Source organism: Pogoniulus pusillus, chromosome 25 (assembly GCF_015220805.1).
Source record: "Pogoniulus pusillus isolate bPogPus1 chromosome 25, bPogPus1.pri, whole genome shotgun sequence".
Taxonomy (NCBI): Eukaryota; Metazoa; Chordata; class Aves; order Piciformes; family Lybiidae; genus Pogoniulus; species Pogoniulus pusillus.
This window is the reverse complement of record NC_087288.1, coordinates 7,090,452-7,106,512: the sequence shown is the minus strand read 5'-3', so window position 1 is coordinate 7,106,512 and position 16,061 is coordinate 7,090,452. Positions and strand designations below refer to the sequence as shown.

The 16,061-nt window shown below is 45.0% G+C and overlaps 1 protein-coding gene across 38 annotated transcripts in view; it reads right to left on the bottom strand.

Annotated features, from left to right (window-relative positions):
- Window positions 1-16,061, bottom strand: part of NRXN1 (neurexin 1) — an 841,287-nt gene that overhangs the window by 5,994 nt on the left and 819,232 nt on the right. For 27 of the 38 annotated variants that reach the window (XM_064164259.1, XM_064164258.1, XM_064164279.1 and 24 more), the window contains one exon: window positions 15,945-16,032. In XM_064164259.1, coding sequence (XP_064020329.1) covers window positions 15,945-16,032 — 88 coding nt within the window. The remainder of the gene's footprint in view (window positions 1-15,944; window positions 16,033-16,061) is intronic. The other 11 variants (XM_064164260.1, XM_064164281.1, XM_064164268.1 and 8 more) reach the window with 1 other exon arrangement.

Sequence of the window (16,061 nt, the reverse complement as noted above, 5' to 3'; positions counted from 1 at the left end):
AGTCTGAGGGAGATGCACTTGTTCAGCCTGGAGAAGAGAAGACTCCGAGGTAGACAACAGAGATGTCTTCCAATCATAGAATTACAGAATCAACTAGGTTGGAAGGGACCTCCAAGATCATCCAGTCCAACCTAGCACCCAGCCCTATCCAGTCAACTAGACCATGGCACTAAGTGCCTCATGCAGGCTTTGCTTCAACACCTCCAGGGACGGTGACTCCACCACCTCCCTGGGCAGCCCATTCCAATGTCAATCACTCTCTCTGGCAAGAACTTCCTCCTAACATCCAGCCTAGACCTCCCCTGGCACAACTGGAGACTGCGTCCTCTTGTTCTGTTGCTGGTTGCCTGGGAGAAGAGACCAACCCCACCCTCCCTTCAGGTAGTTGTAAGCAGCAATGAGGTCACCCCTGAGCCTCTTCTTCTCCAGGCTAAACAAGTACACTCAGGTCCCTTTCTTCCTGGCTATTCTCCAGTCACTCTGTCCCCAGCCTATAGCGCTGCTTGGGGTTATTGTGGTCAAAGTGTAAAACCCTGCACTTGGCCTTGTTTAATCTCATCCCCCCCTCTGCCCACCCAGCCAGCCTGTCAAGGTCCCTTGCAGGGCCATCCTACCCTCCAACAGATTGACACCTGCTCCTAGCTTGGTGTCATCTGCAAACTTACTGATGCTGGACTCAATCTCCTGGTCCAGATCATCAATAAAGATATTGAACAGGACTGCGACCAGCACTGATCCTTGGGGAGCACCACTAGTGACAGCTGCCAACTTTATGTCACACCATTCACCACCACTCTCTGGGCCCAGCCTTCCAGCCATTTCTTGACCCATATCAGAGTGAATCTGTCCAAGCCATGAGCTGCCAGCTTTGCCAGGAGCTTGTTGTGGCAGACAGTGTCAAAGGCTTTGCTGAAGTCCAGGTAGACTACATCCACAGCCTGCCCCACATTCACCAGGCAGATAACCTGATCATAAAAGGAGATCAGGTTGGTGAGACAGGACCTGCCCTTCCTAAACACACGCTGACTGGGCCTGATCCCTTGGCCATCCTGTAGGTGCTCTGTAATGCAAGACAACCTGTTTCATGACCTTGCCTGGCACTGAGGTCAGGCTGACAGGTCTGGAATTTCCCGGTTCCTCCTTCTGGCGGATGGGCATCACATTGGCCAACTTCCAGTCTTTGGAGACCTCTCCAGTGAGCCAGGACTGCTGATAAATGATGGAACGCAACTTGGCCAGCTCATCTGCCAGCTCTCTCAGCACCCTAGGATAGATCCCATCTGGTCCCATGGACTTGTGAGCATCCAAGTGGCTCAGCAGGTCCCTTACTGCTTCCTCCTGGAATACAGGGGGAGTATACTGGTCCCTGACTCCATCTGTCAGCTCAGGAGGACAGTTTTCCCAGAGACAACCTCACAACTGGGGACAACACAACAGAGACTACAGGAATGCTGCAGAGAGACTTTTTGTAAGAGTGTCTAGAGACAGGACAAGGGGGAATGGTTTGAAGGTGAGGGAGTGCAGGGTTAGAGTGGATCTTAAGAAGACATTCTTCAGTACAAAGGTGGTGAGACTCTACCACAGGTTGCCCAGAGAGGTTGTGGATGCATCCTTCCTGGGGGTGTTCAAGGAGAGGTTGGATGAAGCCTTAAGCAGCCAAGTCTAGTTGAGAGGTGACCCTGCCCATGGCAAGGTGATTGGAGTAGATGATCTCTGAGATCCCTTCCAACCTAAGTCATTCTGTGATTGCTGATATTACATATTAAATCCATTAAAAGTAATGCTACTCAAACTATCAGCACCAGTCAAAAAACTGCAACAAGTTTAGGTGGTGAGAATTAAAAGCAGCCAACAGCTACAGCCATCTCAAATTGGCCAATGAATAATAAAACAGTCAAAAAGCCAGAAAGTCCAAAAATAACTGAGCTCCCTCCCCACCTCACTATTACTCATCATTTATTTATTGGTGATTTCTGTTCTTACTCTTGAAACACCAATTCCTGGCACTTATGCCACACAAGTTTAAAAAGGTGACATTTTGTTTGGCTGAAAGAATAGAAGCACCACAGTAAGACTCAGGAAAACTGTCATGCATCTCAAAGACTGGTTTAGGTTCTTTTTCTTCCCTCTGAAAGTTCTCAGTTGTTACAAGTTGGTATTTTCTATGACTACATAAGAGATCCTGAATATCCTGGAATAGTGTGTCCAGGTCTGGGCTCCCCAGTTCAAGAGAGACAGGGAACTGGTGGAGAGAGTGCAATGGAGAGCTACAAGGATGGTTAAAGGCCTGGAGCATCCCTCTTATGAGGAAAGGCTGAGAGACCTGGGGTTGTTTAGTCTGGAGAAGAGAAGGCTGAGAGAGGAACTTATCAATGATGTCTATAAGTATCTGCAGGGTGGCTGTCCAGAGGATGGAGCCAGGTTCTTTTCAGTGATTCCCAGTGAATGTAAAACTCAGTCATAGGAAATTCCATCTCAACAAGAGGAAAAAAAACTTTACTGTGAGGCTGACAGAACCCTGGAGCAGGGTGCCCAATGAGGTTGTGCAGTCTCCTTCTCTGGAGACTTTCAAAACCCACCTGGATGTGTTCCTGTGTGACCTGACCCAGGTGATCCTGCTCTAGCGGGGGGGGGGCTGAACTGGATGATTTCTGGAGGTCCCTTCAAACCCCTAGCATTCTGTGGTTCCACAAAGTTTTACTTCAGAAGGCTCTCATGTGGTCTATCCCGAGGCAGTCAGTGACTGTTTCAGATCTTGATTTTTTTTTTCCCCATAGTTGTTGAAGGAAATGTGAAAAATTCTTTTGCACATCAGGTGTCAATTATTGTTTTACAAGAGACAATGCACTGCTGCAGAAGAAAGACTCTGGAGTACTTCCACAGGGAGTGAACATGATACAAAGCCTTATCTTGCTCTATGTGACTTCAGCAAACGAATTTCTGCCTGAGAAAGAATAGAAGCAGCTGAATAAAGTCTGTCAGTACCTGCAGGACTAACAGCTGCTCTTCCTTTTTTTAAAACACAGACATTTGGGCCAAAAGCCAGCAACTAACTTTCCAATTAATGCCTACTATATGACACCTAACAGATTGCATGGAAGAAAACATTCTTTTAACACTGCAACCTTACAAATCAAAAACCACGTAAGGAATATTTTCCAGCCTCCCCTAAACTCCTGCCTTTCACCTGATGGCATCCTTTTATTTTTAAGAATGTTTTCACAATTATCTCATTTATCCCATCTGCCTGAGAAATACTCAACTGTAACATTCATGTTAGTTAAGCTGTTTCCAAAGCATCTGCTGTTACATGTGTTTGGACTTGTGTAAAAGGAGTGATTCAGTAAAAAGAAATGGCTTTGGGCTATTTTTTCTTCTCCTTTTTATTTTAAAAAAGACCTAGCAGGGCCTCTCAAGGCAAATGAAGGAGGAAGAAATAGTAAAGAACTTTTACAAAGCATGTGGGTTTGTCTGAGAGGTCCTTAGGTAGGAAAGGGTCATGGAGCTGGGGGGGGGGGAGGCAGGTAACACCCAAACCATCACACAGGTAAAGCTACTTACGGTACCCGAGATGTGAAATACCTTATAGCTAACTGTGAAATTTAAATGCTACAAAAATGATCCTAACTTTTAAGAACAAAAAGTCACCTCCACAAAATTCTAAACCCAACCATGATTATTTTCAGGATGGTTTCAAGAGAAACAAAAGACAATCAAGAAGATCATGATTATACCTAGGCCATGCCATAACAGTGAGAGGAAATGAAGCTTGTATAAAGAAAACGTTAAAATTCAGCAATCTTTTCTCGAAACAACTTCCCTGACACTCGACTCTTCCTCTCAACAATGCCACCCACCTTTTTGGATTGCCTCAAAAGCCCAACTTAGAAGAGTCTGACTTTTAAAAGCCTCTTCAACCACTTAGGAAAAACTTTGCATGAAGTAATAGCAACTGAGCAGAGTTTTTTTTACCTGGTGTAACAACGGATTAGAAAGTTATTATTCTCGACTGTATTTCTAAGTGGTTTCAAACTTAGAGGGGGAAAAAAAATCTGACTATTTTCAGTGCCCAGTTTTCACTAACACTGTGAAAAGAAAATTGGAATAGCAGGCTCCCATGGTGTTTGGGAATTGAAATTAGCAGACTTAAAAACAAAACAAAACATCCAACAAAAGGACCCCAATTCTGTTTTCTTTACATTTATGCCTTCCCACAGACTGTGAATAGGAAATTACTCACAAGACAAGAATGTTTAACTACTGCATTTGCAATGAGGCATGAAGGCAATTATTTGCAGGACACATATTAATTTTCACCCTGTGTGCTATCGTTGTAGACCTGTTTGTGACTGACTCTCTGTAGCTTTGTTAGTTTCTGAGCTTGCTGCAATTTCAACATCTCATTACATTGAACCCAACTGAAAAACAAATCTCAGTTCTTTCTCCACTGAACTCCTGGTTCTGTTGAGACCACATCTGGAATATTGTGTCCAGTTCTGGGCCTCTCAGTTCAAGAAGGATCTCAGGGAACTGCTTAAAAGAGTCTAATGCAGAGCCACCAAGATACTGAAGAGAGTGGAACATCTTCCTGTGAAGAAATGCTGAGGAGTTGAGGATCTTTAGCTTGGAGCAGAGGAGCCTGAGGGGTGTCCCTGCTCATGGCAAGAGATTGGAACTAGATGATCTTTAAGGTGCCTTCCAAACCAAACCATTCTATGAATCTCTCAGTTGTGGGAAACAAGACAAAAATCTACTTGAGAAGAAAAAGATGAAGATATCTGCTCTAATTTGGTGCACAAAGCCAGGTACTTCCCTTCCTATAAACTGAAATTTCCAAGGTTCTCCAAAGGAAAGACATAACGCACTAAAATACCTCCAGTGACATTAACCCACTGAGCTAGTCATAAAAATAGCCTGGCAGTGAAACACCATCCACAGCTAAAAAGCTTGTTTTGCTAAGAAGCTAAACTCTATCTCTGCAGAGAACAAAGCACGTTTGCTCCCAAGTGCAGTGCATTGCTGCCCATTGACTTCAGATCATTCACAAACACCACCAACTCTTTAGGACCTCAAGTTTTGAAGGCAGCAAGTTTTTTCTTAATTAGTTTTTGAGAGGTGGAAGGGTTTATTGTCTCCATCTTTTTTAAATGTCACCATCAGTCTAAAGGGAGATAGGTGAGCTGGTAGCACAGTGCCAATTGATCTGACATGGCGAATCAATGGGGTTCAGAAGTTAATGTGCTCTGCAGAGCTGAGGGGAATATTTCACCCACTTTAATAAGAAGCTATCGTGAAAAGATTTGCCACAAACCTAAATTTAATTTGAGCCAAAATGGATAATGTAAACCAATATATCACTTCATGTTTTCAGCAGTCTTCACCTCAGTGCTTTTGCCCTTTTTTATGAACATTTTCAGTGCTATTGCTTTTCTTTCAGCATTTTCCCCCCTCCAAGTATGGATCTTTGCTCTTTTTACCAGTTCAGCTGTCAGTCCTACCTCCCCCTGCTTCTACATTTGCCATTCACCTTTGCACTTCTGCTTCTCTCTTTCCTACACAAAGTAATTTATCCTGTTTTCCTGTCTGTTCTGGGAAATCTTTGGCAATTTGTTACCTTGCCTCAGAAATTTTGACTGATCAGCAAAGTCAGGAGGTAGAGTAGATTTTAAAGTGAAGTATTCCTAAGTGGGAAAAGAAATTAAATGCTCCTGCAAATGACATAAGGAAGGCAAAACAGATATCATACTACTCTTGTCATGTTTTCAAGCTAGAGCTAAGCTGATGGAATTGTGGAGAACCAGTTCAGACATCTGAACCAGTACCTTCTGCTCAGTTACCTGCAGCTCTAGCTCCCCAAAGATTTGGATGAACAAGGCAAGAAAAAGGCAAGGACACTTTGAAAAAAAATTGGTGACAGCTAACTGCAGGATGGGTTTCATTGGACCAAAAATGTACCATGTAAGTGACAGTGCTATTTGAGTCATGAGTGGCATAATCAGATGGAGAGATGAGGGGAAGACAGTGGATGTGGTCAACTTTGACTTCAGCAAGGCTTTTTGACACCGTCTCCCACGGCATCCACACAGCCAGCCTTAAGATGTGCAGATTGGATGATTGGGTGGTGAGAAGGATTGAGAACTGGTTAAAGGACAGGGCTCAGAGAGCTGTGGTCAGTGCAGGAGAGTCTAGTTGGAGGCCTGGGTCGAGTGACATCCCTCAGGGGTCAGTACTGGGACCAGGACTATGCAATATATTTGGAAACAACTTGTCTGAGGGCACAGATGGCACTGTCAGCAAGTTTGCTGATGACACCAAACTGGGAGCTGAAGGCTGTGCTGCCATTCAGTGAGACCTGGACAGGCTGGAGAGCTGGGTGGGGAGAAACTGAACGACAAGTGTAGAGTCTGGCATCTGGGAAAGAACAACCCCAAGGACCAGTATAGCTGGAGACTGACCTGTGGGAGAGGCACCTCAGGGGAAAGGGACATAGGTGTCCTGGGGGACAACTGGATTCCATGAGCCAGCAATATGCTCTTGTGGCCAAAAAGACAAATGGCATCCTGGTGTGCATCAAGAAGAGTGTGGCCAGTAGGGCAAAGAAGGTTCTCCTTCCCCTGGAATACTGTGACCAGTTCTGAGCTCCCCAGTTCATGAAGGAAGAGACTTTCGGGAGAGGGAACAGCAAAGAACTACAACGATAATTAGGGGACTGGAAAAACTCTGTGATGAGGAAAAGACTGAGAGAATTTGGTCTTTTTATTCTGGAAAAAAGAAGAACGAGGGAAGGAATCTCATAAATGCTTAGAAATACCTCAAGAGTGGGTGTCAGGAGGATGGGGCCAGGCTTTTTTCAGTCATACCCAGTGTCAAGACAAGGGGTAATGGGCACAAGAGCTTGAATATAAAAAGTTCCATCTAAACATGAGAAGGAACTCATTTAATTTGAGGGTGACTGAGTACTGGAACAGGTTGCCCAGAGAGGTGGTGGAGACTCCATCTCTGGAGGCATTCAAAACCCACCTAGATGTGTTCCTCTGCATTCAGGCAGGTTTTGAAACCCTCCAGAGAAGGAGACTCTACCACTTCTCTGAACAGTCTATTCCAGGGCTCCATCACCCCTACAATAAAAAAAGTTTTTCCTCATGTTTATGTGGAACCTGCTATAGATGTGTTCCTGTGTGACCTGATGCAGTTGGTCCTGCTCTAGCAAGGAGGTTGCATCTGATGATCTTTTGAGCTCCCTTCTGTGATTTTGAACATTCTATGATTGTGTGAATTGTTTCAGCTGGAAAAGACTTCTAAATTCATCCAGTCCTATATCCAACTTGAGCAAGAACAGAAGTGGAATTTCAATGCATCCTCCAAGTTCATTCACAAGGAAAACCATCCATCATTTATGCACCAATGGAGAAGGCCTTGTGCAAGCTAACAGAGAGCTCTGTATGATTTATGGCAACTTCATGTCAATATTTCCTTCCAGACCTAGAGCATAGTAAGCCACTGATACTAGACTGATAGAAAACCATCATGTGGAGGTAAAAAAGCCTGCTTCCCATCTTCCATCTCTATTCTGCCTTCTGATATGTTCCCATCACTGGGATTGCAATGAATACATGCTGGGAAGCACTAAGCTGTGCTGTCACCTTCTAGGCTATGTATTAAACCTCTCCCTGAATGACTTGTGTTCAGCAAGAATTATCTACTTAGTGGTTGACTTCCAAAAGGCATATTTAGCTAAAAGATGCATTTTGTCTTACAGTGTGCTGAAAAAAGAAACTTTAAACTCATTTCATGTTGCTCCCAAGTCCTCTGTACCAGTTAGCTTACACAAAGACAGGACTTATTACAGTGTGAACACCACCAACACTGTCAAAATTAAACAGGATGCATTTGAGAAGTCAGAATTCTCTAAAACCATAAAGTCACTGCAAAAAGGCTTAGGTTGGAAGGGACCTTAGAGATCATAGAATGGTTTAGGTTGGAAGGGACCTCAATGATTGTCTAGTTCCAACCCCCTGCCATAGACAGGGACACATCCTACTAGAACAGGTCACTCAAGGCCTCATCCAACCTGGCCTTGAACACCTCCAGGGAGAGAACATCCACAACCTCCCTGGGCAACTTGTTCCAGTGTTTGATCACCCTCACTGTAAAGAACTTCTTCCTAACATCTAGTTGAAGTCTACCCTGCTCCAACCCCCTGATCATTTTGGTGGCCCTCCTCTGCATGCACTCCATCAGATCTATCACATAATTGCTTGGAAAAGATATCTAAGATCATCAAGTCCAACCACTGACCTAACACCACTGTGGCCATTAAACCATGTCTTGGTGAATACAGTTAAGTCTGGCTGGAAGCCAGCCACTAGTGGCAGGCCCCAGGGTTCAGTACTGGGGTCTGTCCTCTTTAATATCTTTATCACTGACCTGGGTGAGGGGATTGAGGCCACTCTCAGTAAATTTGCAGATGACACCAGGTTAGACCCATGGGCCAAGGCTAACTGTATGAATTTTAACAAGGTCAAGTGCCTGGGTCACAACAACCTCATGGTAAGTCACAGACTTGGGGAAAACTGCAATTTGGAGATGGACCTGACATTCTGACTGACAGTTGATTAAATATGAGCCAGCAGTGCCCAGGTGGCTAAGAAAGCCAATGGCATCTTGTCTCGGAGTAGATGTGGCCAGCAGGGAGAAGTAAGTGATCATGCCCCTGCGGTCACCACTGGTGAGGCCACAACTTCAGTGCTGTGTTCAGTTCGGGACCCCTTACTACAGGAAGGACATTGAGGGGCTGAAGCATTTCCAGAGAAGGGGAACGAGGCTGGAGAAGGGCCTGGAACACATAGCCTATGAGGAGGGGCTGAGGGAGCTGTGGGTGTTCTGCTGAGAGAAGAGGAGGCTGAGGGGAGGTTCAGGATGAATCCTAGGAAATTTGTTCACTGAAAAGGTTCTGAAACATTGGAATGTTCTGCCCAGGGCAGTGGTGGAATTACCATCACTGAGGGTGTTTAAGCGGCATGTGGACCTGGTGCTTAGGGACAGGTTTAGTGTTGACCTTTCAGTGCTGGGTCGAAGGTTGGACTGGATGATTTTTGAGGTCTCTTCCAACTGGATGCCTTCTGTGATTCTGTGAGATAGGAAGAGCTGAGTCTGTTTGCAAAGAAGTCTTTCACTTCACAATAAAGCAACGTGGATAAACGCTACATTTGCTTTCTGTTGGTTTATTTCCAGAAGAGATCAAAAAGCAATAACCTTAACAACTATTTTTACTTCAATTGCAAGAGAATTGATCTCCATCTGAAGCCCCTCAGTTCCTTTATGTGCAGGCATAGTTAAGTGCTAACATTTTGTAAATAAAGCCTAATTTTCACCCTGCAGTAGCTCACACAACCATGTCTGCATGCATTTGAGCCAAGCTTCCTAAAAGGCTGACTCAAGACAACCCAGTGATCTTTCTAGTACTGGAAACGCATACAGAACTGCAGGGTAATTGGACTGAGGCACAAACATTCCCTTTATGTCTTGAGCCATAATGAACACAGCAGCCCTATGAACTAACTGTAATTTTATTTTCCTTTGTTTCAGCTCCTTGCACAATGAAGTGCACTAAACAGGGCACTTGCAGTGATGTATAAATTACAGGAGTCACTTCACCTCCTACCACAAGGCTATCTTGCCAGGAATACAATGCAAGAATGTGAGACAGGAAAAAGAAGAGCAAAACTTGTGATAAATGAGCATGAATCATGCACAGCCTGTATTCCACAGCTCTGCCTGTTACTGGAAATAGGTATCAAAGTCAGGACCCAACCTAAAGTGTCCCAAGATGTTTGAGAATGTATTGTTCCCAGCATCTCCATCTATCTAACAGGTGTTAGTCCCAGCAAGGCATTCATAGATTCATAGAATGCCTTGAGTTGGAAGGGACCTTCAAGAGCATCTTGTTCCAACCACCCTGACATAAGCAGGGACACCTTCCACTAGATCAGGTTGCTCAAGGCCTCATGCAGCCTGGCTTTGCACACCTCTGGGGAAGGGACATCCACAACCTCCCTGGGCAACCTATTCTAGAGTCTCACCACCCTTACTGCAAAGAATTTCTTCCCACCCTCCAGTCTAAATTTGCCCCCTTCAAGCTTCAATCCATTCCCTCTCATCCTGTCACTACAGGTACAGATGTATGGACATAGAGATGTAGAGACAGAGGAAGCAGCTTGCATGCAAAGCCCTTTGATGTTCTGCTCACAGAGGAAAGCTGCCTCCAAAGCTGAGACTGAACAGTTAAGAGTCACCAGCCAGGCTTAGTTGCTCTGTCTTGGTTATACTGATGCTTAAGAGACGTCAGACTGACACCAGGTCTTTTCCATAATGGAATGAGCCTGGCTGAGGTATATGAAAATCAACACATGCTCAAAGATCAGTCCAAGAGCTTCTATCCTATTATTGGCCCCTAGTTAATAACGTCAATAACGTCGGAAAATAACTGATGTAAGTTCTCCCTCAGAATGAAGGTGACCAATGCTACCAGTTGGTATGCACCACTGAACTCTGTCCTGACTGTCCTCATCCTGTTCACCTAGGCAACAAGCACAGGACAAGGTCTGATCCAATCAGCCACTACTATCCTGGGAACTGGAAGGCCAGAGCTGCCAGACAACTGCTGCCAAAAGGCTGATGAAGTACCTCCTTAAGTCGCAACATGTGATCTTCTCTTGGTAGAAACACTAATTTGAACTTGAGCTTAGAACCACAGACCTATTGAGGTTAGAAGAGACCCTCGGAGAGCACAAAGTCCAACCACTCACCCAGAGCTCATAACGCCACCAATACTGCTAACCTATTATCATTAAACCATTCCTCTAAGCACCAACATGTCCCCAAGCACCACTTCTTTATCTCTGAAGCCTGCCTTCTGCTGAAGCTGCTGAGCCCAGCAAACAACATGTATTCTGGCCTTAAGAATGCCCAAACTTCTCCCCATTCCACTTCTGCTGTCAGGAGAGATTTTTCAACCCAATTTCTCAAGCCAATTTTTTGTGGTGTCCAGACTTTGAGAAGGATTTAGCTGTAATTTACAGAAAGAGAACTTTGTGCAAATGCTCAAAGCTCTGAGACTTTTCTTCCTGGTCTCTATTTTGTTGCCATTAAACTCAATGTTTTTACTTTATTCGACCCAGTTTGGACCTCTCTGTGTTTTGGAACATTTGAATAGCTACATAAGTGGCTAGATAATAGCTAATAAATAAAATACCAGCCCTGTGTAACTGGAGCAAATAAGCTGTGTAACACAAATGCTCACTGAGCTCAGCAGAAATCAGAGCTCTGTACAGACCTCAGGAAAGGTTGCAGCAGCAATCCTGATGTGCAGGCTGGCAATTTGTGCACCCCCAGCACTAGAATTCCTGTAACATCAGGAAATTATACCAGATTCCTCTTTCTTTTTTTTTTTTTTTTTGGGGGGGAGGGGTAAACTTCCACTAACAGTTTTTATAACCTTCCCACAAAAGGAAAAGTCTTTATTATTTCCTTTGTACCATGAAGATGAGGAAACTTAAACTATCAGTACTGAGAACAGCCCTGTAGGAAAGGGCTTGAGGGTGCTGGTGGATGAGAAGCTGCACATCAGCCAGCAATGGGCACCTGCAGCCCAGAAGGCCAATGGCAGTCTGGGCTGCATCAAAATAGCATGGCCAACAGATGGAGAGGGGAGATTCTGCCCCTCTGCTCTGCTCTCATAAGACCTCACCTGCAGTGCTTTGTCCAGCTCTGGAGGCCCCCAGTACAAGAGAGACACGGAGCTGCTGGAATGAGCCCAGAAGAGGGCTACCAAAATGATCAGAGGGCTGAAGCACCTCTGCTATGAAGACAGGCTGAAAGAATTGAGACTGTTCAGCCTGGAAAAGAGAAGATTCCAAGGAGACCTTAGAGCTGCACTTCAGTACCTGAAGGCTGAGGAAGGACTGTTTAGAAGGGCCTATGAAAACAGGAGACAATGTTTTGAAAGTGGAGCAGGGGAGATTTACACTGGACATCAGGAGGAAGTTCTGCAGAATGAGAGTGGTGAGACATTGGCATATGTTGCCCACAGATGTGGTTGAGGGCCATCCCTGGAGACATTCAGGATAAGCCTTGATGTGTCCTTGGGCAGCAGGTGTCCCTGCTGAGTGCAGGGAGGTTGGACAGGATGGCATTTTGGGAGTCCCTTCCAACCCAATGCAATCTGTGAATTATTTCTGATTATTTTCATCATCATCATCATCCCCATTGTTTTTTTGTGCTGTTGTTGATATTCAAAATAGGAGACGGAAATGTGGAGAGACTGTGAAAGCAGTTCAGTGTTGCCTTACTGCACAAAACTGAATGCAAACAAAATATGTTGACTACGTTTTGCCTGGTAATAAATTTGTTACGACTTCATCCTATTATGGCACATTTAGCAGTTTCTCTACCACAATGAAATCTGCAATTATCATTTTGGTGACTTTTATCTTCGAGACAAGTCAATAGGATTGCTGCTTAGCAGTTCCTAATCTGCTCTGGTTTTATGTCCCACATGACATTTGTTGCAAATTGCATCTTTCCATTTATTCTGTGGAAGGCAGGTGCACAGAAAGCAAAGCTGGTGGCGGCAGACTGAGACTTGTTAGGCCCTGCAATGTGTTTATCCTAGAAAAGAAGCCATACTTTCAGCATAAATCTTGCTAATCAGTACAATCTAGATAATCAGTATTTTCTGTGATATCGAGGTTTACCATAATCAGAATGTTGTCAGCTGAGAAATTTGGTCAGAAAAAGGCATGTTCTGGGCAGTCGTCATAGGAAGGCAGAGTTATGGCTCTGCCAATGACAGTGGAAGAGCTCTGGCCACCTTTTAAATGTTATTCTTGCTACAAGAAAGCTGACCTGGACTTTTCTAAAGCTTTTGACACAGCCTCACACAACACCCTTCTCTCTAATCTGAAGATATATGGATCTCATGGGTGGACTCTCCAGTGGATAAGGAATTGCATCCAAAGGGTCACTTGCTCAATGCCCAGATGGAGACATGTGACAAGTGGTGTCCCTCAAAGGTCTGTACTGGGACCAGAGCTGTTCAATATTTCCATCAGTGCTATAGACAGTGAGTTTGAGGACAGCAGATTTGCAGATGACGCCAAGCTGAGTGGTGCAGCTGATAAGACTGAAGGATGGGATGGGTGTCATCCAGCAGACCTGGACAGGCTGGAGAGGTGGGCTGAGGAAAACCTCATGAGATTCAATGAGGCCAATGCACACTACTCATGGAGAAAGCTTATTCACAATATGAAGTGACTAAGACTAAGGCAGCCTACAGAGAGAAAGAAATGCTGGAAGTTATGACTTCAGTAAGCCCTTCGGTTCACATTGTTTCAAATAAGAGAGGACAAGGGCAATGAAGAGAGAGGCAAATTAATAGCTTCTAAGAGTTGAGAGTGGGAGGCTAAGTGACATTTTGAAGTGAAGAATGACAGATAAAATGATGCAGACAATTGGAATTATGAAGAACATAATTCCTGTGGCAATCTATACTTCAAAAACCCCCAAACTCCACAGCAGTTAGGATCGAAGAAATGAACCAGTAAACCCTCCCTCAAACAAACAACACTGAGAAGTGTAGCTGGGCCATGAGTGAGAAGCTTAACCATGAATGCTAAACACCAGGATGCAAAGCTAAATGGCAATGGTCTGCAGGAAACCTAACACTCCCATTTCCCTTCTGGATCACGGTGTGGACAAAAATACTACCCTGTCAGAATTCTTCCTTTCATCTTCCCCATTCCTGCACCCATTAGCTAAATAAGGACCCATAGGGCAATGTGGATTCTCCCGGGCCATGGTGGCAGGCAGAGGGAGTGTTGGTGAGTTCTCACTGGACATTCAAAAGGAAAGAGGTGAAGTGAATGACTTAAAGCCTTAAGAGACAAGAGAGGCTGCAGTTATTTGACGACAGATAATGATTTGGTGAGGAAGAGAAGGCTCTGGGAAGACAGGCTTTGGGAGCAGTGTTCCAGTACCTAGAGAGCTAAGGAGGGACTTTTTACAAGGGTTTAAAGTGATAGAGCAAGAAGGAATAGATTGAAGATGAGGAGGGCAGATTGTGACTGCAGATTAGGAATAAATTCTTGACAGTGAGGGTGGTGAGACACCGGAACAGGTTGCTCATGGACATCATGGATGCTCCCTTCCTGAAGGTGTTCAAAGCCAGGTTGGATGAGACCTTGAGCAACCTGTTCTACTGGGAGGTGTCCCTGCCCATGGCAGGGGGCTTGGAACTAGATGATCTTTAGGGTGCCTTCCAACCTAAGCCATTCTATCAATCTATGAAAAAATGTCTCTCCCTTTACCTAAATATTTTCTGCATGTGAACTGAAGCAGGAACCACACACCTGCTTTTGAAGCAAAACCTCATTACTCTCACAGCTATCTAAACACATCTCCTGCCCTGGATTTCTTGTACAGAGATGGCTCTTAGTTGTGATTTGCAGTAATACACTGCTCTCAAATGTAATTGATCTCTACTTGAACTAAATATTCCACTGCACAACAAATTGAGCTTAATTCTTTGCAGTTTATTTGTGATAAACATTTGGATTTCCAGAGAAGGAATGCAGTGTTTAATGGAATATAAATTTGTGGGGGAAACTGGACCATAGCAAAACTTTAGCAACAAATCTCCACTGTTCAGTAGAGTAGGAAAGAGATATCTTTATGATTGCTGTAGACAGTGAGACTGAGGGCACCCTCAGCAAGTTGGCAGATGACACCAAACTGAGTGGTGCAGTTGATGAGATCAAAGGGTGGGACAGGTGCCATTCAGATGGACGCAGACAGACCGGAGAAGTGGGCAGAGGAGAAGCTCATGAGGTTCTATAAGGCAAGATCCTGCATCTATGTTGGGGCACTCCTTGATATCAGTACAGACTGGGAGATGCTGAACTTGAGAACAGCCCTGAAGAAGAAGACTTAGGAATGCTGGTGAATGAGAAGCTTGACATGAGCCAGCAGTGGGCACTTGCAGCCCAGAAGGCAAATTACATCCTGGGCTGCATCAAAAGCAGCATGGCCAGCAGATGGAGAGAGGGGATTCTGTCCCTCTGCTCTGGTGAGACCTCACCTGCAGTGCTGTGTCCAGCTTTGGGGGCCCTGAAAACAAGAGAGATGTGGACCTGCGGGAGCGGGTCCAGAGAAGGGCCACAGCATGATCAAGGGGCTGGAGCACCTTTGCTGTGAAGACAGACTGAAAGAATTGGGGCTGTTCTGCCTGGAGAGCAGAAGGCTCCAGGGAGACCTAATAGCAGCCTTTCAGTACCTGAAGGGTGCTACAAGAAGGATGGAGAGAGACTATTTACAAAGGCCTGCAGTGATAAGACAAGGAGCAATGGCTTCAAACTAGAGAAGAGCAGATTTAGATTGCATGTTAGGAACAAGTTCTGCACCATGAGGGTGGTGGAACACTGGAACACACTGCCCATGAAGGTGGTTGTGGCCCGTCCCTGGAGATATTCAAGGTGAGGCTCGACAGGGCTCTGGGCAACCTGTTCTAGTGGAAGATTGTCCCTGCTTACTGCAGGGAGGGTTGGACTGGATGATCTCTGGAAGTCTCTTCCAACTGAGAGTGTTCTGTGATCTGTGACCTTTCTCCTAAATGAAGTTGCTCTTCCTTTATCATCACAACACAGTTGCAGGGCTTTAGCTTCAAGTCCTTGGTCAAGCTATGACCTTGCTTATATTATAGCTATCGCTCTGCTCCCATTTACTGAATGTGGCGCCAACTCTCCTTGCCTGCTGACACTGCTATTTAGAAAGGCCCCAATTCAACTTCTCCCTGCAATGCAAGAAAGGACTGTCTTGCTAGATGGGACTCTAGGGGACTGAGGCATGCAAATATGAAATCAAAGAAAGTAATAAAAAAGTTGACTAACCTAACCCACCTGAGCTCGGCTCACAGGGATCGATGTCCTCATCATCGCTAGGACATTCAGCCGAGGCCACCAGGATGTCATCTGTGGTCTGTGAAGAAAACAAAAAGTCAGGTAAGA